Below are 21,192 nucleotides of genomic sequence, written 5' to 3'. Positions count from 1 at the left end.
TAAATTAATAAATTTGTAACCTTTGTAATACAATTCAAGACTTTATTTACAAAATTCAAGGCTATTAAGGCCTTCATTTGAGATTATGAAATTTAAGAGTTTTTCAAAGCTTTTAAGACCCCGCAGGTACTATGGACATGGACCTTCAGCATGCAGTGGGACGGTTTGCTGCTAAGTGTGACATGGCAGGGAAAGAAACAGCACCTCTAAGTCAGAAACCATAATGCTTGACTAAAAAACATTGGCCATCTCCAGTTTGGCAAAGAGTCCTTACCCCATATGGAGTTTAATTATCTGCATTTTTTGCCATGAGGAATGGAATATGAGATTAAAAGATGGATCAGTGCAAAGGCAGCAGTAATGCAGTGTCTGTTGTGGTGAAGGAGCTGAGACGAAAGGTAATCTAAGTACCTACTCTGAGCTATGGTCATGACTGAAAGGACAAGATCTCGGATACAACCGGACACATTAAACAAAATGTTATTACCTGCTTGTTTGAGTCGCAGCATAAAAGAGAGATGAGCCAACAAAATAACCTGAATGCAAATGATTTATTATAAAATGTAACTCATAGAACAATCAATCAAAGCAACCAACAAATGTCTAGGGATACCAATGAAGATAAAGAACTTAGGATATAATCACAACAACACTTTAACTACATGATATAAGTAATGCAAAACAAAACCATAATGTGAAAGAGTCAATGAGATGGCAGGTCTTGACATGAGGACTCCTGAGTAGCCACAGGTCCTGAGGTAGCTAGCACAACTACTTTTATATAGCCATTGATGAGTAATGCAGGCATCCAATCACGATTTACCACATACTCCAATCTGGATTTCTCATTCAGGAAGTCAGACAGAGAACATCATCCAAAACAACATTAGCTACTAGTACACTGGAGAGTGGATAACAGAGGAGATTTCAAGCCACAGAGGTGCTGTTTGCCAGATGTTTATGAAACTGTTCTTCTCTCAGCCGCCAGCATTGTGTTTACATAAATGCAAGGAGCGCAACACATTTACAACCCCATCTACTGCAGTGTCGGAGTGTTGGAAAACAGTATACCTATTATACTGTTATTTATAGCCTATTCAAACATTATTCAGACATGAAACATCCTGTGCACATAAGATGTTTTTCTGCATTCATGTCATGTGTGCAACTTTTTGTCCACGTGTTTCTTAAGCTGCACCGAATGAGTGAAACTCTGTAGACACTGATCAGATCTGTACGGTTTCTCTCCAGTGTGAATCCTCTTTTGGGTTTTGAGATGTTAACTGATTAAACCTCTTGTCACAGTTTGAACACTTGTACGGTCTCTCCAGTGTGAATCATCTGGTGCAGTTTTTGGAGCTGTAATAAAAGTCTTCTCACACTCAAAGCACATATACTCTTTCACACCAGTGTGGATCTTCATGTGTTCATTAAGGTTTGGTGATTGGTTAAAACTCTTCCCACACTGAGTAGATGTGAATGGTTTCCCTCCAGTGTGGGTCTTTATGTGTTTAATAAAGGTCTGAGGATCTGCTGAAACTCATCACACATCGAAGCTGCGGTCACACTAGAATTTGAGCATGCGAAATTCTGTTGTACAGCGCTGTGAAAAGGAACCGGATTAAACAAGATGATCAGACATTTAAAAAGCGAGCGATTGGTCTATATTTTACTAACTGTCCAGAGAGATCTTGTTTTGATCTTCGATAGGTCTCACACAGTCAAGTTATGCAATTTTACAGTTCAGAATTCACCAAGCTTGAATTCTGCAAGGCAATGAACTGCGAAACTTGAGGCATGAACTTGCATTTCCGGTCTGACGCATTCACGTGCGTATGAATGGAAGTCTATGGAGAGAAAAGTCCAGTGTGACCACAGCTTAAGTGCAAGTGAATGATGTCTCTCCAGTGTGGTTCCTCATGTGATAATTAAGGGATGTTGATAGGCTGAAATTCTTCCCACACTGAGGGCATGTGAATGGTTTCTCTCCAGTGTGGATCCTCATGTGTCGACTAAGGGAGAATGAGCAGTAAAAACTCTTCCTACACTGAGTGCATGCGAATGGTTTCTCTCCAGTGTGGATCCTCATGTGTTGATTAAGGTGTGATGATTGACTGAAACTTCTCCCACACTGAGTGCATGTGAATGGTTTCTCTCCAGTGTGTATCCTCATGTGTAGATTAAGGTATGATGACCGGATAAAACTCTTCCCACACTGAGTGCATGTGAATGGCCTCTCTTCAGTGTGGATCCTCATGTGTTTATCAAGGTGTGATGATTGGCTGAAACTCTTCCCACACTGAGTGCAAGTAAATGGTTTCTCTCCAGTGTGGATCATCATGTGTCGATTAAGGGAGGATGAGCAGTTAAAACTCTTCCCACACTGAGTGCATGTGAATGGTTTCTCTCCAGTGTGGATCCTCATGTGTCGATTAAGGGAGGATGAGCAGTTAAAACTCTTCCCACACTGAGTGCATGTGAATGGTTTCTCTCCAGTGTGGATCCTCATGTGTCGATTAAGGGAGGATGAGCAGTTAAAACTCTTCCCACACTGAGTGCATGTGAAACGATTCTTGTTTCTCCTTTTCAAAAAAATATTTTTTTCCTCAATTTTGACATGATGTTCCTCCTCTTTACTCCCCTCATTCTCTTCAATGCGTTCTGAAAGAAATAAATAAAACATTAGTTTTCATTAAGTCTTAAAAACGCTCATCAAAAGCTGAAAAGTGAAAAGACATCACACACCTTTTCACGTACGTTTTTACAGATGTCCACATTGCAGGGCAGAAAGCAATTAGATGTATTCTTTGGCAAGTTTTGTAAATACCCAAGTGTCCACTTAATGGATGTGCGTGGTAGTGTTGGAGGAGATTTGGGATAAGGGTGGCATATATATATATATATATATATATATATATATATATATATATATATATATATATATATATATATATATATTAAGGGTGGAGCCGAACCCGAATACGGTATTCGGAAAGGCACGTATAGCATGTTTTTACGAATACTTGATTCGAACAAATACTTGAAAAATTATTTGTATTCGGGAGCAAGAAAAACACTATCAAAAAGCTGCGTTTCCTCATGAGACCACAGTGCATGCCCGCGTGAGTGAGTGAGTAAAAGAGAGAGAGAGAGAGAGTGAGAGAGAGAGGGAGAGAGAGAGAGAGAGAGAGAGAAAGAGGCAAAACGCGCCAAAGCCCGAAACTGAAAGCGAGACGTGACTTTTAAGGGGTTGTTTCATATGGATTTATTAATCATTCTTACTGTTCAGTGATCGCAAACTGCCGTAGTTTATTAAAGACGCAAACTCCTCACTGCACGACAGCTGCGCTCCTTCAGCAGACCTCCTCATTCCTGCAGCACGAGAGCTTTATGATTGTTTATGCGCGCCAAAAGTGGCGGATCTGTCCGGTGAAATATCTGACTGCGTGTCCCCGCATCCCTAAGGACTGTTTGGCGAAATATTTGACTGCATGTCACTGCATAACAAACGACTGAAAGGATATAACTAGAGAACTCTCCACTGTGCTACTGGGTGAGAGCGTATAGCAAGCCGTTTTAGCATTTAAACCTTGTTCAGACTATCCATAAATATATTTAGAGATATCTCTAATTATATTTTGACTTGTCATAATTATAATTCGACTAGTCAGATTGGAAATATCTGCAAATATATTATGATAGACTTGTCATATTCCTCCATTGACTTCCATTGAAAAATATTTGCAGATATTTCTAAATAAGTTATGACTAGTCACAATTGTAATTAGAGATATCTCCAAATGAATTTTGACTAGTCAAAAATCCAATTCAAGATATCTACAACTGTAATTAGACTTTTAGTAAATTAATTAGAGATATCTTCAAATATATTTGTAAATATCTGTAAATATGATGAATTAAAGATATCTCTAAATGTATTATGACTAGTAAAAACTCAGAGATATCAATTACAATTGTTACTAGTCAAAATTCATCTGATTTCGTACTAGTACAATTGTAATTGCAGATATCTCTAATTGTCATTCTGAGTAGTGGAATTATAATTATGACTAGTCAAAATATAATTAGAGATATCTCTAATATATTTATGGAGTCAGAACAAAGATTTAAATGCTAAAAAGGCTTGCCATAGAGAGCGCTTCTCACTGAACAGAGCACCGCGCAACCTTCTATGTAATGTATTATCACATGCACTAAAAGCATCCTAAAAGCATAAACACAGCCACATTCTGCCCCAGCAAGTCAGTTTCAAACATAAAAAAAACAAACAAACAAACTTTGTGTCTTTTTTTGTGGCTGGCAGATGATAATACCAGGGCTGTATCTTTTAGTATTATATAGAATACTTTTGTTCTGCCAGATCTCCCGGGCAGGGTTTTATTTAGATTGATTTAGTTAATATTAGTTTTTGGAATTCTGTCCATTGGAAAGAAGTTCTTTCAGAAGAAGAACAGTCTTTTGAAGTATTGTTTGTTTTTATTCTGTCTATTCAGTGTCCTTCAATAAGAACGGTGGTGGTGGGGTTCATAATATTCACAATGGTATTTTATTAGTTGTTGGTTTAACCATGGATGAGATAATGGCTTCTATGTTATTTTCTTTTCAATGACATTTCTTATTACATGTTCAAAAACAACAGCCAATATTGCATATCTGTAATTTATATAATTGGTATAATTAAACAATACTTTCACTATAACGTAAATTAGAAGTGTAATAGAAAAAATATATATTTTTGCGCCATTTTGAATTTTACTTGAATACAAGTACAAATACTTTTCCCCCCTCAACAAATACAAATACCGGCTGCTCCGCACATCCCTAATATATATATTCTGTAGTGTTTGAGTTTATCTTTCAACAGGAAACAATAATATAACTTGTCATAAAATACCCCAAACTGCTCATGCATAGTAGAATCTTTATCTGCTAGGTTCTGCAATATCTTGATTATATCTGGTTCTTTGTGTTGCTCTTCCCAGATTTCTGCAATGGAGATGGGAAATACTAGTTCTTTTATAGCTGAATACACGACAACCAGGTAAGGGATGAATGCAAGATAAAAGCACCTGGTGCTTCATTCAGTGTTCCCTTTCTGTACTCAACCACAAAGTCAAATTTTTGAAGACAAAGGGGCCAGCGGATTAAACGTGAGGTGGTCTTCGTGGAGTTCATGACCCACTGAAGAGTGGAATGATCAGTGACAATAATGAAGAGTTTTGCCTCCAGGAAATGTCTCCACTTTTCGATAGCCTCTAGCAGGGGTTTTCAAACTTTTAGGACACACGCCCCCCCAAGTTTGTCCAATTTCACTCGCACACCCTCCCTTTTCGTCCAGCGAGCCAAAATTATAAAGCATGTGCAAACATCACTCCCATATTATTTGCTGCGTTTAAAGTGCATATAATAATTACACTGAATCATAAACATGTATCTTACCTGATTCAGTGTGATACATGAGTCTGTTTTTGATGTACGTACACACAGAAAATGCTGCTTCGCAGAGCCAAGTTGAAGCAAAAATCAAGAGTACATCAATTTCAAGTTCCGAAAGTTCAGCATATTCTGTATCCACTGCCAGCCAGACTTCTGAGTGTGGTTGAGTCGAACAGTGTCTTCAAAGTACAGGTCACTAGAAAAATGCAGAAGGGAATCTAGCGCTTCGTAAACTTTACGAACCCAGATGTACTGGTTCCAATTATGCTGCTCAGAAAAATACCTATTGAAATGTGCAGACAGAGATGGCAGATGGAGATTGATTTCTGTTTTAATAGTATCCCAGTTAAACATATTTTCTGTGATAAATTCATCCAAGGTCAGGAACATGTCTAGATTTCTTGCATCCACCTGCCCTCTCCATCGCTCCAGTTTCTTCACAAAGCCCACAATTTTATCAGACATTGTTAGTAAGTTTGAAAACGGGCCTTGAAGGGACAAATTAAGCGAATTAAGCCTATCAAATATGTCAGACAGGTATGTAAGATCTGTGAGCCACTTAGCGTCAGTAAAATAACTCCTAAAGGAAGATCCACAATCAATCCTCAGTTCGTCATGCAATGAAAAAATATTCTGCAGGACTTTGCCTGTGGAGAGCCATCTAACCTCCTTGTGCAAAAGCAACGACTCATATTCGGACCCCATTTCTATGCACAACAAGGCAAACAGTCTTGATTTAGTGGGACAAGTCTTTGTGAAATTCACAATCTGTATTGCTGTTTGAAGCACTGCGTTCAAGTCCGCAGGAAGTGTTTTTGCTGCGAGGACCTCTCTGCGAATCATACAGTGGGTGAAGCAAACATGCGGAGCTACTTCATGAACCAAAGCAGCGAGTCCTTTAATTTTTCCTAACATGGATCCCACTCCATCAGTGCCCACACCGACACAATTGTCCCAACAAAGACCAAGTTCATTCAGTTGACCGCTGAGGTTTTCTAAAATATCTTTTCCTGTAAACGTCTTTTCATTGATGAGCAAAATAGTACATCCTCAAGCAATTTTCTCTCATGACTGTAGCAGACGAATACAAGCAGTTGAGATGAGTTTGATATGTCTGTCGACTCAACTAATTGTAATAAAAAATAAATCCCATTCTTTATTCTTCTAATCAGCTGACGTTTGACGTCGCATGCCATATAAGTTATACGCCGGCTTATGGTGTTGTCTGGTAGTGGAATTTGTTCAATGTTACTTACATACTTCTCTCCAAACAGTTCTACAGATGTTCTTTGCAGCTGGAGATATGAGGCTCTCTGGAAATGTATGTGGCTATTTGGCCTTGGCAACTAAATGTGCCACCTCATTTGAAGCAGCAAGCGTTTTTACTTGCAGCGTGGTTTGACTGGTCATCGTTTGTTTTTGTCCTCTTAATGCTGATTCTTTACATCAAAAAAAGTCGACTGGCTTATCTTTTAACATCGGATGTTTCTTCTGTAAGTGACGCACCAGTTTCACAGGTTTTAAACTGTCATTTGCAAGGACCTCTGAACACACAACACATTGTGGACATGGTTCGTTATTAATCGTATTGTATGTACTGTTCATCATACTTCCGTTGCTTTGATGCACACAGGCCTTTGGTTTTTGTAATGAGCGTTAATCCTCTCTGTGTGGAGATCCCCGTTGACGCGGAGGGTTGGTCATCCTGTTGCTTTAATGCTTCAGAAGGGCACTCGTCATCTTTTTTGTCAGACGGTTTACCAGTGTTAACTTCACCGTCATTAATTTTAAAAAGCCACAGGTCCATTTTTTGTGTACGTTTTACACGATCGCATTAACTACAAAAGGTCCCTCGTGCCTGATAGTTAGCTGCGGGACTAATCAGATTGACTCTTGTGAACATAAAAAAAATGTCATAATTAACTTGAGTGCACGCCTCAGTTTCTTGCTCCCCCCTTAACAGGCGCCCCACAGTTTGAAAACCCCTGGCCTATAGTATGGCTAAACATTCCTTCTCTGTAGCGAAGTAATTAACCTCCAGTTTGGTCAGTGTTCGACTTCCATAGACAATAACTTCCTCCTGTCCTTGCGCCTTGTGTTGTGTCAACACTGCACCTAATCCTGAATCACTGGCATCGGTGTAAACCACAAAGGAGCGTCGGAGATCAGGATGTCCAAGGATGGGAGGCGATGTGATTGCTTGTTGACATTGAGTCGTCCATTGAAAAATTCACCCTTTTTTTCTTCAATGAGTTCATAGGCTCTGCAATTTGAGAAAAGTTTGGCATATGGTACCACCCTGCCAATCCAAGGAATCTTTTAACGTCTTTGATGTTTTTGGAACCGGGTAGGATTTTATCGCTTCTACTTTAATGGAATCAGCAGGAATGGCCTGGGTGTTCACCACATGTCCCAGAAATGATCATTTATGTTGGCAGAATTTACTTTTCTTCAGGTTAATGATCAGACCAGCTTTGTGTAACCAAGTGATGACACTTTGAAAATCTTTAAAGTGTTGGGTGACTGAGGGTGAGTATATGATGATGTCATCAAAATACATAAAACACATTTTCCCCGCAACTCTCCTAGGACAGACTCCATTAATTTGTGGAATGTTGCTGGGTCATTTTAAAGTCCAAAGAGCATAACTTTAAAGTGGTATAGGCCCAAGAGCAATGAACGCAGTCTTGGATTCACTTCCAGGCTCCATAGTTACCTGCCAGTACCCACTGTTGAGATCAATCGTGGAGAAGATGACAGCACCAGAGAGGGATTCCAGTATCTCTGTCATGTTAGGTAGGGGTAGGGATCTCTTTCTGTGATAGCGTTCACTTTACGATAGTCCACATAGAACCTCATACTGCTATCTTTTTTGGGGACAAGGACTTTAGCCTCATTTCCACTATGGGGCCAGTGCGAGCCAGGGCTTTAATCGGGCTGGGCCGGGCCAATAGCCCGGGAGGTTGAGAAATGAGGCCGAAATCATGTCGCGTTTCCACTGTCGGTCTAGTAGCTCACAGCGCGTCACGCAAACACCGCCCACAGAACATCCCCGAATCAAACGTCACACAACCCGCCCACTTCAGCGGGAATCAGCACAGGCAGATAAAGCACACCATAGATTCATCACGAAACGAAACCATTAAAATGAAGACAACCAAAACAAACAAACGACACAATACTGTACAGCAGTACATGAAATGTCTATACGCACAGACCTGTGTATTTCCATTCATTACATTTGTTTACTCGCCGACCGACTGTTGGCATTGTGCATCGAGTGCTCTCGCCACTAACGGAGGGACCCAGCACAGAGAGCGCACACATCCATAATATAAAGCCACAGAAATTCTCCGTTATAATTTGGTATGAAATGTATTTTATTACATCCTCGTTTTGATAGACGTTGTGTTAAGTGTTTCAGCACAAGAGCGAGTAGCCTAACAAAATATAGCCATATTTGTTGCGCTCAGTAGCTATTCACTAAAGCTCTTCATTTAAAGTTTCATTTATAAATTTAACCACGTCATATAAAAACATAAACAGTTGTTTGAGGATATAGAACACATTTTGTGTTTGGACTTTCCCCCGATGAGTTTAAAGCAGCGAGCTCTGCGCAGGACTGAGTGACAGAAAAAAAGGTATAGGCTAGATTCTGCTTTCACTCACCCAAATAATGCTCTGTTTGCGTGATTTGATGAATATCACGCATCCAAATACTTTACGTAATTTGTTAAGTTTTATGTCTTTCTGTTGTATTTATATTGTGTATTATCTCCAAAATAAATAAAGAAAAAAGCTGCTCGCGGCATAACAGAGCTGTGAAGGAGCGCTCTTGCCCGGTCTCACACACACATACAGGCATCTAAATGCGCACAAACAAACATTTTAAACTTGACAAAAACTCTCGAAAACTTTTACTGTCTGCTGTGTCTTTAATATTATGCGTATTGAAACAGGAGGACGCAGCAAAGAATGTCACTATAAAATAAAACTACTTTATTATTTTATGCAGCAGCCTTACATTTAAAAGGGAAACATAAGGGTGATCATAGGCAAAATGACCCCAGACTATAAGGCTAGATGTTTTCTTTCCCTTATTTCTTCGCATGTACTCATGTGTGATCAGAAAACTGCCCGCCTCTCCTTTCACTCCGCCCCGAAGCCCCAGCTGGCCCTCCTTGGCCAAAGGTATTCGGCGGGCCGAAAAAGGCTGGCCGCTGGCCCCAAGAAAGCCCGCTTTGGCCCAATTAAGCCCCGGAAGTGACAGTGGAAACGCCACTGGCCTTGGATTAGCTGTTGTGGTATGAACTCATGGGTACGAGGATGAATTAGTTTTGCAGTGGTTCTCAATATACCAATATAAAATATACCAGGATTTCGAAGCGATGATTTGACTGACATGAAAAGTGACCAATCTCAGTAGACCTTGTCTAGGTTTGCGTGAAACATAAGGGCGGGACAAAGGCCTTTCTGTGTTACAGTGACAGAAAACAACAACTTAAAAACAAATGCATTAGTAAAAACACTCAAAGAGCATTATTTCAATGTAGAGATGTTATTCACAAGAGTAATTAAACCGCGGACATCCTGCCATTTTGAAGATCTACTTACGTTTGGCTTTCTTCTCTCCGACAGAGTTTACTCGCCTCTGACCTATCACTCTTCTGAAGCCTAGTTTAATACAATCTGAGAGCATACTCACACTATGTACAGTTGCTTTGAACCAGGCCAAAGCACGCTTGTCCCCCATTCAGGCCAGGGCACGCTTACATCATTGATGATGCACTGTTCAGTAGAAAAGTGCTCTCGCTCAGCACAGTGGAGACTTCTCTAATTATGTTGTTTTAGTCGTTTGGGATGCGGTGACACACAATCAAATATTTCGCCAAACAGATCCGCCACTTCTGACGCTCATTAACAGTCATAAAGTCCTCGTGCTGCAGGAATTAGGAGGTTTGATGAAGGCACAGCTGCGGTGCAGTGAGGGGTTTGCGTCTTTAATAAACTACAACAGTTTGCGTTCATTGAACGGTAAGAATGATTAATAAATGCATATGAAATAGTCCCTTAAAAGGCACGTCTTGCTTTCAGTTTCTGGCTTAGGCGCGTTTTGCACTCACACACAAGCATACCGCGCCAAAGCCCAAGTGAACTGTGCCTGAGCCCGATTCAACACACTCACACTTCTCAAACGATCAGGCAAACAGGCCTGGGCACGGTTCGGATAGCATAGTGTGAGTAGGCTCTAAGAGTGTCGGCGCAGGTCTGCAGGTAATGCGCAATTATTCATTTCTGCAAATGTCGCAAGTGCTTTATTTTAACACGAGAGTGCAGTCATGTACGTTAATCGCCAAAACTGGATATCCGAGCCTTTAAATAGGCTTTTTTAAATGAACTGCAAGTCCTCTCATGATCTCATCGCGTGTGTGTGCTCAGACTATATACAATTGTGATCTCTCAGAAGTAGAAATTATTTATCTTTGCTCCTCGACTAAACTTAGTCAAAAACTATCAAGTATTTAGAATTAGATTGATGCATGACCGGTGACAATGCTAACGCACTTACTTGGCTGTATTGTGATGTGAAACTTAGCCTACCATAACTTTTAGCAAAGGTGGAACTTTTTATTTCTTTACGGCAAAAGAATTATGCTAGAAATGTTTCTGGATGAGGTATTTATGTGATTTATACATAATAGAGGTGTTCTGATCTGTCTTAAAGCATCAACAATTTGTACAGGCATTACAGGTCAAAGCAATCTGTTACATTTATCAAAATAAACAATATTAAAGCACTGCCTTGAGAAATGTAGTGTTGTCAGAAACCAAGTAATTAGTTTTTTTTATTTTATTACTGACAGTGTTCTTATATTTTTTGTAAAATTATTTCAGTTTAGGATCAAGAGTAAAATAAAATATTGTATAGACAACAAGCAAATAAGAAAAACAGTGTAAAATATGTAAATAAAACCCCAAGTTTAAATCTTTTCATCATATACTTTAAACATTTAAAAGGCAAGGCAAGGCAAGGCAAGTTTATTTATATAGCACATTTCATACACAGTGGCAATTCAAAGTGCTTTACATAAACAGGAATAAAAAAGACAAGTTTAGGAACATAAAATGCAGACAATAAAAATTATTAAAAACAGATAAAAACAAATTAAAATGAGTTAAAATAGGTTATAAAAGAATGAAAAAGAAAACGAAAAACATAATAGTGCGATCTGTCGGACGCAGCACAGTGCTCATTCAGTAAAGGCACAGCTAAACAGATGTGTTTTCAGTCTTGATTTGAATGTGCCTAATGTTGGAGCACATCTGATCATTTCTGGAAGCTGATTCCAGCAGTGAGGAGCATAGTGGCTGAAGGCAGATTCACCCTGCTTAGACTGAACTCTTGGAACTTCTAGTTTATATGATCCTAAAGATCTGAGTGATCTGTTAGGTTTGTATTCAGTGAGCATATCTGTAATGTATTGAGGTCCTTGACCATTTAGTGATTTATAGACCAGTAATAATACTTTAAAATCTATTCTGAATGTAACTGGCAGCCAGTGTAGAGACCTGAGGACAGGTGTGATGTGCTCTGATTTCCTGCTTCTGGTCAGAATTCTGGCTGCAGCATTCTGGATGAGCTGCAAGTGTCTGACTGTCTTTTTGGGAAGGCCAGTGAGGAGTCCATTACAGTAATCCACCCTGCTGCTGATAAAAGCATGAACAAGTTTCTCTAAGTCTTCACTGGAAACAAAGCATCTGATTCTTGCTATGTTTTTGAGATGATAGTATGCTGATTTACTAACTGCTTTGACATGACTGTTGAAACTCAGATCTGACTCCAGAGTCACACCAAGATTCTTGACCTTATTTTTTGTCGTTTGACCTTTAGAGCCTAGGTACGCATTCACCTTGAGAACCTCATCTCTGTTTCCAAACACAATCATTTCAGTTTTCTCTTTGTTTAACTGAAGAAAATTTTGGCACATCCAATTTTTAATTTCATCAATGCATTGGCAGAGGGTGTCAATGGGGCTGTAATCATTAGGCAGTAAGGCTAGGTAGATCTGAGTGTCATCAGCATAGCTGTGGTAGGAGATTTGATTCTTTCTCATTATTTGGCTCAGAGGGAGCATGTAAAGGTTGAACAGGAGAGGTGCCAGAATCGAGCCTTGTGGGACTCCACATGTCATGGGTGTCCACCTCGACCTATGATCACCTAAACTGACATAGTAACCTCTCCCTTCAAGGTAAGATCTGAACCATTTAAGGACTGTCCCAGACAGCCCAACCCAGTTTTCCAGCCTATCCAGAAGTATGCTGTGATCGACAGTGTCAAATGCAGCACTGAGATCCAACAATACCAGCACTGTTATTTTACCTGAATCTGTATTTAGGCGTATATCATTGATTATCTTTATAAGAGCGCTCTCTGTACTGTGATGTGATCTGAAACCAGATTGAAAATTGTCTAAACACCCCCTGAAGTTTAAGAACTTGTTAACCTGGTTAAAAACAACTTTTTCAATGATTTTGCCAATGAAAGGGAGATTTGAGATTGGCCTGTAATTGCTCAATAGGGTGTTATCCAGGTTGCTCTTCTTCAAGAGGGGTTTAACAACTGCAGTTTTAAGTGAGGTTGGAAAAATCCCTGAGAGAAGTGAATCATTTACCACTTTTAGGAGATCCATTTCTAAACAGGTAAACACTGTTTTGAAGAATGATGTGGGGAGCGTGTCAAGACTGCAGGTTGATGTTTTCATAACTTGCACAGTCTCTTCTAAGATTTTACCGTTAATTGCCATGAAGTCAGACATATTGTCTGACTTCTCAAGTTGTGGTTGAGCTTGTTTGATATCGACACAACTTGGCTGATTGGATGAGCTGATTGCCTTTCTGATATTATTGATCTTATCAGTGAAGAAATGAGCAAACTCATTACATTTGCTTTCAGAGAGGAGCTCACTGGGAATCCGACTGGGGGGGTTTGTGAGCCTCTCTACTGTTGCAAAGAGTGTGCGAGCATTATTTACATTGTTGTTTATAAGGTTTGAAAAGAAAGTCTGTCTAGCAGTTTTTAGTTCCACATTAAAAGCCTGAAGACTGTCTTTATAGATATTATAATGGACTACTAGTTTCGTCTTTCTCCACATACGCTCAGCTTTCCTGCATTGTCTTTTCTTCAATTGGACTGCTCTTGAGTTTCTCCAAGGGACTCTCTCTTTGCCAGTTCTCTTCCTAACTTTAACAGGAGCGATGTGATTTATTACATTTTCAATTTTAGAATTAAACAAATCAAGGAGAGAATCAACAGAGTCTGCAGATATACTTGGTGCTAGCGATATGGCCTTCATAAACTGCTCACTAGTGTTCTCATTTATGCATCTCTTTCTGACAGAGACAGATCTGTCTTTAATAGCTGGAGTGATCAATATATCAAAAAAGATACAGAAATGATCAGATAGTGCCACATCCTTAACAGCAGTCGATGAAATGTGTAAACCCTTAGTTATAAGTAGATCAAGAGTGTGTCCACGATTGTGTGTGGGTCCTTGAACATGCTGAGTCAGATCAAAAGTGTTAAAAACAGTCATCAGTTCTTTTACAGCATTGATTTCTGGATTATCAATGTGAATATTAAAATCCCCAGCAATACTAAAATAATCATATTCAGATGTTACTATTGATAACAGCTCTGTAAAATCCTCAATAAAAGCTGGAGAATATTTTGGAGGTCTGTAGATAATGATCAGTAAGATGCGTGGAGCACCTTTTAGTGCTATACTCAGATATTCAAAAGACAAATAGTCACCAAATGACACTTGTTTACATTCATACACATCTTTAAACAGGGCAGCGATGCCTCCACCTCTCCTATTAACTCTGCAAACACTCAAAAAGTCAAAGTTTAAAGGAGCTGCTTCATTCAGAACTGCTGCGCTACAACTGTCATCTAGCCAAGTTTCAGTTAAAAGCATAAAATCAAGGCAATTTGTGTTGATAAAATCATTGACTAAAAGTGACTTATTATTGAGTGATCTGATGTTTAGAAGTGCTAACTTAACAGTTTTAGTCGTTTTCACTACAGAAGTCTCAGATATACATTTAATAGACACCAGATTTGAATGATTTGCTATACGGTCTGAAAGAGTCTTTGGTTTTCTGTCACGTAATAAGACACATATCTGCGTAGAGAAAGCTACAGACACACTGGGTTCCTGCTTGTTCTGTAAACATCTGATAAAGACACTGTTATCTAAGCAGGCCCCCGAGACACATCAATGGCAGTTTTTAAGTTCACCAGCTAAAGATGAGGTGTTTTTTGGGACCTGGCGCTGTCGCAAAGACCTGAGGCCTTTCCTAGGTGTAGGGCGAGGTGGGCTTAGAGATGGACGTGTGGCTTGCTGACTTTTGGTTGCTAACTGGGGGCTAGCAGCAATGGAGTGTGAGAGTTTAGTTCCAGCACACACCAGTTCCTCCATCTTTTTTGAAAAATCCAAGAGAGGCGAGCAAGATGACAATGAGAACGTGTCCGGTGACAGAGGCTGTGGGTCTGGGGTTTCTGGCTGCTGAGATATGTTTACCTGGCTGTTTTCCTGGGGATCATCAATGAGTGCTGAGACTTGATGCTGTTCTGATGCATCAAAGTCTGCCTGTGTTGAGCTCAGTGTGCAGGGCGCAGACGGCAGTTTGTCCGTTATCGGCGGTTGTTGTGGCTGCGTGGTGTTATCTCTGTCCTTGTAGGATGCGTCAGCCACAAGTCCACTCAGGAGCTGATTTGAAGTCCTGTGGTCATCCGGACATTTGCTAGGTGTGTGTGTGTCATTCAGTTCAGTGGCATACACAGCTGATGGATGATGGAGGGAGAAGAGGATGTTGTCTTTCAGCACTTTTGCACCAAGCTTGTTTGGATGAAGGCCATCTGATGTAAACAGCTGTCTTTGGTTTCAGAAGAGATTGAAGTTGTCGATGAAATTCAGTCTTTTCATGTGACATGTTTTCTGCAGCCATGCATTTAGACCAAGGAGCCTTGAAAACATATTTGTCCCTCTTGCAGGGAGTGGTCCACTGATGAACGGCTGAATTTTCAATCTTTCAACTGTTTCCAAGAGCTCACAGAAATCTCTCTTGAGCAGTTCTGACTGCTCCTTCCGAATATCATTCTTCCCCACATGGATAATAATCCGTTTTGCAGTCTCATGTTTCCTTAATATGTTCTCAAGTTCTTTATTTATATCAGAAACTGTAGCATGAGGAAAGCAGTATGTCATGGTATCTCTGCTCCTAAAATTTTTGATTATTGAGTCTCCAACAATCAATGTTCTTATCTCTGTTGCGATCGGAGCAGAATGCCGCTGTCTAGTCGGCCTTGAGCCTCTGTTCAGAGCAAAGTTAATTGCTGAGTCATGCGATCTCTGTCTAACTGCATTTGGGGAATCTTCACCCATATTACTCAAAACTTCATATCTGTTCTGAAGCTGTATTTGAGTCCGAGCTGTATTTGGGGTAGAGAACGCTAATGCAGCAGCGTATGACCTTCGTGATCTGACCCCACGAGTACCCTTTGGTCTCGCACCTTGTTTATGCCATAGTTCACGCTGATTTTCAACAGTTTCAATCTGTTTTTCTGTTCACAAAACAGTAGCTGGAGTAGATTTATAGGGCTTACCGGCTGAATGCTGTGAGGCTCCACGATGAACCGGTCCTGTGTAATTCGACAGTTCTGGTTGGATCGCGAGTAACTTTGTTTCAAGAACTGCAATCTTTTGTAAAAGTTTATGGCAGTTGGTGCAGCAGTGAGTTTCCAAATCAATATGATCCAGAGCCATTTTCACAGCCGTGTTTTCCCGTCTCAGGAATGAAAGCAGCTGGTAGCGGGAGGATTGTTTAGACGATAATTCCTCTAAATAAAAGTAAAGTTGTACTCCAGAAAGTTTGTAGATTCGATGTTGATCTTCAAGCTGTTTCGCTTGAGCACTGTGCTGATAGGCTCAAGTTAAAATTAGATTATAAAATAAAAAAGCAGGAGTGCAAGGAACGGAGCAGTAGGCAAAGACGTCCGAACAGTAGCAAAGCAGGAAACAAAAAAGCTTGAAAGTATTGTTTAAAAATGGACAAAAAGTGTCTCTATGGCCTTAAAAGTATGTGGTAGTTTTGCCAGTGCTACTGAAAATGATTCATTGTCGTGTTCGGAAAAAAATAGACCATACTTTGTTAATGCAAATACCTATATGTAGCCTTGTGATTTAAACAATTTAAATAATTGTATAATTTAAAAGGGCCATAAAGAAAAACAGATTTTTTTCCCCAAAAGTAATTAACTAGTACTCAAAGTAGTTTTTTAAAGAGTAATTTGTAAAATATTAGTATAATTTACTAAAACTTGTATTATTTTAGCAGTGTATTATGAGTACAAATATTCTGTTCTCTTTTCATCTGTGAGATAACATCAACAAATAAACAAAAAAATGCACAAGCACATTTAGTAAAGGTGTATTATATTATTAATAAATGATTAATTAATTGTTATATTATTATTAATAAATGGTTTTTATTTGTATAAATCAATAGACAGTTCATATGCAGTATTTTTATGAATTGCTGAAAAAACATTGCAGGTGTTCAACACATTGCATGTTAGTCTTAGCTTATTATATTAACGCTGTTTTTAGGATTTAAAAATGTATTCTTTAAAAAGCAAAAAGATTCCAATGGCGACACCTGCTGGTACGTGAAGAATATGGTCAATACTGATGAACTTTACACTCAAATGTTTGCACATCATCAGCATGCTGTAATCCATTTCCTAAGCAGCAAAAGTCTTTTTTAGACTAGTTTGTTGGCCAGTTGTAGTCAGTGCAATGCTAAACATTATTGTTTCACTTTAATTTGTTTTGTCTCACATCGTCCCACAACATCACATAGTTTAGAATACTGTACAATGTTTTATAATAATTAATTATTTTGGTGTCCATTTCATTCAGCATATTTAAAAATTAAGGGGATCCCTGTTTTTTTGACATACTTTAAATCAGGGTTTCTACAGGTGTCACCAAGTTAAATGTAAGACTTTTTAAGACCATTATGAATGAAATTTTAGACTAAGGAATTTTTCAATTGGCCCAGATGAAAAAAATATTTATATGTCCAAACAAAAATATTTTATCATAAAATATTTAATAATACAATAATAAATCAAAAATAATAATAACATTAAAATATTTTTTTATATTTCTTAGCAAAAGATCATAAATATTGTGTAAAAACAAGAGAGCTCTACTTGGATCCACACACTTTTTTTTCCCAAAATAAACTCTCTTTAAAATAAAAAAAAACAAATTAACAAATGTTTTAAAAGTTTTAAAAACTTGTTAAACTAATGCCTAGTTCACACTAAAGGATTTTAAGCCTGATTTGAGCCCAATTTGGAAGTTAACGAGCTCGCCGACAGATCGGGCTGTGATCGGGAAGAAATCTGCGGGTGCACAGCGCTCGCTGCTCTTTATGTGTGAACTACTGAGCAACGCATCAACGAGGCTCGCTGACGCGTCGCCGACACCTCGCAGACGGAAATCCAACATTCAGCATGCTAAATATTCCAGAGCAGTCGGCCGACTCAACCCCACGTGTGGTCAGATGTAGTGACGAGCTGCAGCCAATGAGAGAGCAGATAAGCATGAGCCGCGTGCCTGTGTTCAGGAGCTCAGCAGAAACATCTGTGATTGGTCAAAATGGACATCGGTGCACTCGCTTGATTCTGCGTTAGCACAGACATGAGTGTAGGCTATATTAACAGTGGAACTAGAATTCTGTAACTATTAGAATTACCATACTGCTCATTCTGACCGTTCTCATATAAAACGCCATATTGTCACAACATATTTACATTCAAAGCTATTATTGAGATATTAAAATTAAGCTTTGAATGTCTGGCATCATATTTAATGACACTATTACCCTAAAAATACAATCTTTTTTTTGTAATACAGCCTATAAATATGTAGTTAAGATACTAAAACACTTAAAGGTCTTGGCTTTCATTTTCACTTTCAAACAGGAGCTATTTCACTGCACAGAATATGCTGTTTTGAAAGACATCTGAAGTAAATTGATGTTTTTGCCATCAGAAAGTTTTGTTTATGTTAGCAGGAAGTTGCTAGGCAAGAAAATGCACACATATTTAAAGTCACAGTGAAAAGTATTAGACATGCATGCAGACATTTTAACCAATATGGTAATTTAAGGCAGAAATGCTCAGTTCTTTAATGTTTTGTAATAAAAAAACATAATGTCAGAAAGAAATACACTAATAGTTAGAAAACGGCAGGGTGTTATAAATATGTTAGTTTTATTTCAAAGAGTTATAAAATTACAAAAATTAAAAACTCTCTGTTTATCTATCCACTGGAACCTGCAGATGAGTGATTAATTCGCTGATAAATCAGCTGATTTGACGATGTTTTTAAATGCTTTCTCCAAAGCTTGAAACGCTGTCAGTGATGTAATCCGCACACAAGCAGCCAATAGTGTTCAGCTTTTTCTGACGACTCCTCCCTCAAATTTTCATTGGCGGTGGTTTGGTAGCTTGAATGAACTGATGGGGAATGAGATGTTGTCAGATCATGTAGTGTGTGACCCCCCCTCTAGTGGATCGTTCACGGAGTGTTGCGTAGTGTGGACACCACAGAGATTAAAAGACACAAAGTCAGGTCATGTAGTGTGAACGGCACAGCGATCTGCTGATGTTTAAAATCCTGTAGTGTGAACTAGGCTTAAATCTGTGCACAACAATCTGTCCAGGTCGATATCCTCAGCAGTCCTTATCATTATGATAAACAGAGTTAAAATGTCTTGTTGGTGATTGTATGAGTTTTGACCAGATTGGGTAACAAAACATGAACACAGGAAAATGAAGACTTGTTTAAAAAGATGTAAGACCTACAACACAATATTTCATTAAATTTAAGTTTTTTTAAGGCCTAAATTTTTGATTTTGGAATTTAAGACATTTTAATACCCAGCGGAAACCCTGTTTAAACACAATAGCCCTGGTAATTAGTTATTATAATAATGTAGGTCAAACTAAGATAATATCTGTGAGAACTAGTAACAACTACAAAAACAAGTTTAAACCCATAAAGAAGTTGATAAAAAAAGGGAATTGTGATTAACGTGACACATGCAAATGGAAAGTACTAAGCCAACACCTTCACCGTAATAGCAAATATCTTCTATGAGAATACTGTAGGTCAAATATTGTCAGCTCAGATAAACCTTTTTAATTTTTAGTTTTTATTTATTTTATATAGCGCCAGTGCTCAAGGACGCTTTACAAACAAAGAGAACAAGAAAAGCAATGACCTTAAGAAGGTAAAGAAAATAGGAGACGAATAATACATAACAAGTATGACATAAATAAGAACAAGTGATGAAACTCATTCTGTCTTTCAATGAGTGCTTATGTGCATTTAGGAGAACTAGGCAGCACACTCAGGGCTGCAAGATGGATTTAATTTAGTATTCTTATTATTAAAATATCTGAATGAGGATTAAATGACTGAGTTGGTCTTTGAGAATGAAAACCAACCTGTTTGTTCCTGCAGATCTTCCTATTTGACTGTAAATGTTTCTTCAATCTTCACATCTTCACTCTCCTCTTTAATAAACGCCATCTTTATAACAGTGTGGAGATCAGTCGCTTCAGCAGGAGTTTTTCTCTGCGTTTCGACACTTTATCCTGTTTAAAATGAACAAAACAATAAAAATGTTCTGTTTAAAATTAAGAAAACAGTGAACAGAAACAAAATAACTTCTCTTCAACACTTGCTTCAACAGTTTCTTTATATGAGAGTAATTAACTATAAGAAATCAGGTAAAAGAGTAAGTTCTAGCAAGAAACAATAGCCACAAATGAGCTGATTAAAACTAGTACTCCATTTCATAGAGGTAGGTTGGTTTTATATTCGCACATTCTGACTTTCCCCTTAATAATATAATTTCATAAAAAGTAATTTTTGCAAACTCTAAATAGCGAAATCATATAAGCAGCCAATGACTATTAAAGTACAACATTGTTCACAGTCAAATAAACAGTGTTAATGTTGTTTAGAAGTCACACTTGCATGCTAATAAATCTGATCGAATATTCAAAGTAACATGGTAAACAATATAGAGACTTCTTAATGAACGAATGTGCGAATATAAAACCAACTTTACCTCTATCTCCATTTCTTTTATATGGTGATGTATACTTAGAATGGAATTATGCTATTTAATAAATTAAACCTTCATTAAAACACTTATTGCACACTTTACTGTTACTTCACTTAAACTTTCTTCAGGTATGTTCTTAATTGTTTTGTTTGTTTTATTTATATTATTGTCTGCTTATAGCACTTTTTTGCCCAAGACAAATTTCCTCTCGGGAACAAAAGGTTTATCTTATCTTTATTTAAACAATAGACCTCATTACTGTGAGTTAAATAGTAATACGTAGAATAAAGGGTTAAAATAATATTGTCAACAGCAGGTACATAATTTAGCACTAAATGAAAAACCTGAAACTTTAATCAATCGCGTTATATAAGGCTAAACGCTTTAAAACAAACCTTTCTCCAGTTGAATCACGGCACGGAGAGCGGCGCAGGCTTATGGCGTCACAAGCCACGCTCAAATAAAAGTCTGTTTTTTAACCTTTTTTTTGCCACTTACTCTGAGTCATGACTTATTATATAT

At 38.4% G+C, this 21,192-nt stretch overlaps 2 protein-coding genes across 4 annotated transcripts in view; one reads left to right on the top strand and one right to left on the bottom strand.

The window, feature by feature from the left end:
- LOC110439461 (uncharacterized) overlaps window positions 1–21,192 on the top strand; it is a 1,085,403-nt gene that overhangs the window by 1,057,178 nt on the left and 7,033 nt on the right. The gene's annotated exons all lie outside the window — the stretch shown is intronic.
- Window positions 533–21,122, bottom strand: LOC108183465 (uncharacterized). 3 transcript variants are annotated; one of them, XM_073947979.1, is made up of 4 exons: window positions 21,066–21,122; window positions 20,045–20,194; window positions 5,461–5,653; window positions 533–2,661 (listed from the first exon to the last, which is right to left on the bottom strand). In XM_073947979.1, the coding sequence occupies exons 3-4, from the start codon at window positions 5,477–5,479 to the stop codon at window positions 1,880–1,882; spliced, it is 801 nt and encodes a 266-aa protein (XP_073804080.1). In that variant the 5' UTR covers window positions 5,480–5,653; window positions 20,045–20,194; window positions 21,066–21,122; the 3' UTR covers window positions 533–1,879. The 3 variants fall into 3 exon arrangements, with proteins under 3 accessions (XP_073804080.1, XP_073804081.1, XP_073804082.1); XM_073947980.1 differs by lacking the exon at window positions 5,461–5,653; XM_073947981.1 differs by lacking the exons at window positions 5,461–5,653; window positions 20,045–20,194; window positions 21,066–21,122 and adding an exon at window positions 2,746–2,872.

Source organism: Danio rerio, chromosome 4, assembly GCF_049306965.1.
Source record: "Danio rerio strain Tuebingen ecotype United States chromosome 4, GRCz12tu, whole genome shotgun sequence".
Taxonomy (NCBI): Eukaryota; Metazoa; Chordata; class Actinopteri; order Cypriniformes; family Danionidae; genus Danio; species Danio rerio.
This window is presented reverse-complemented; position numbering and strand designations above follow the sequence as displayed.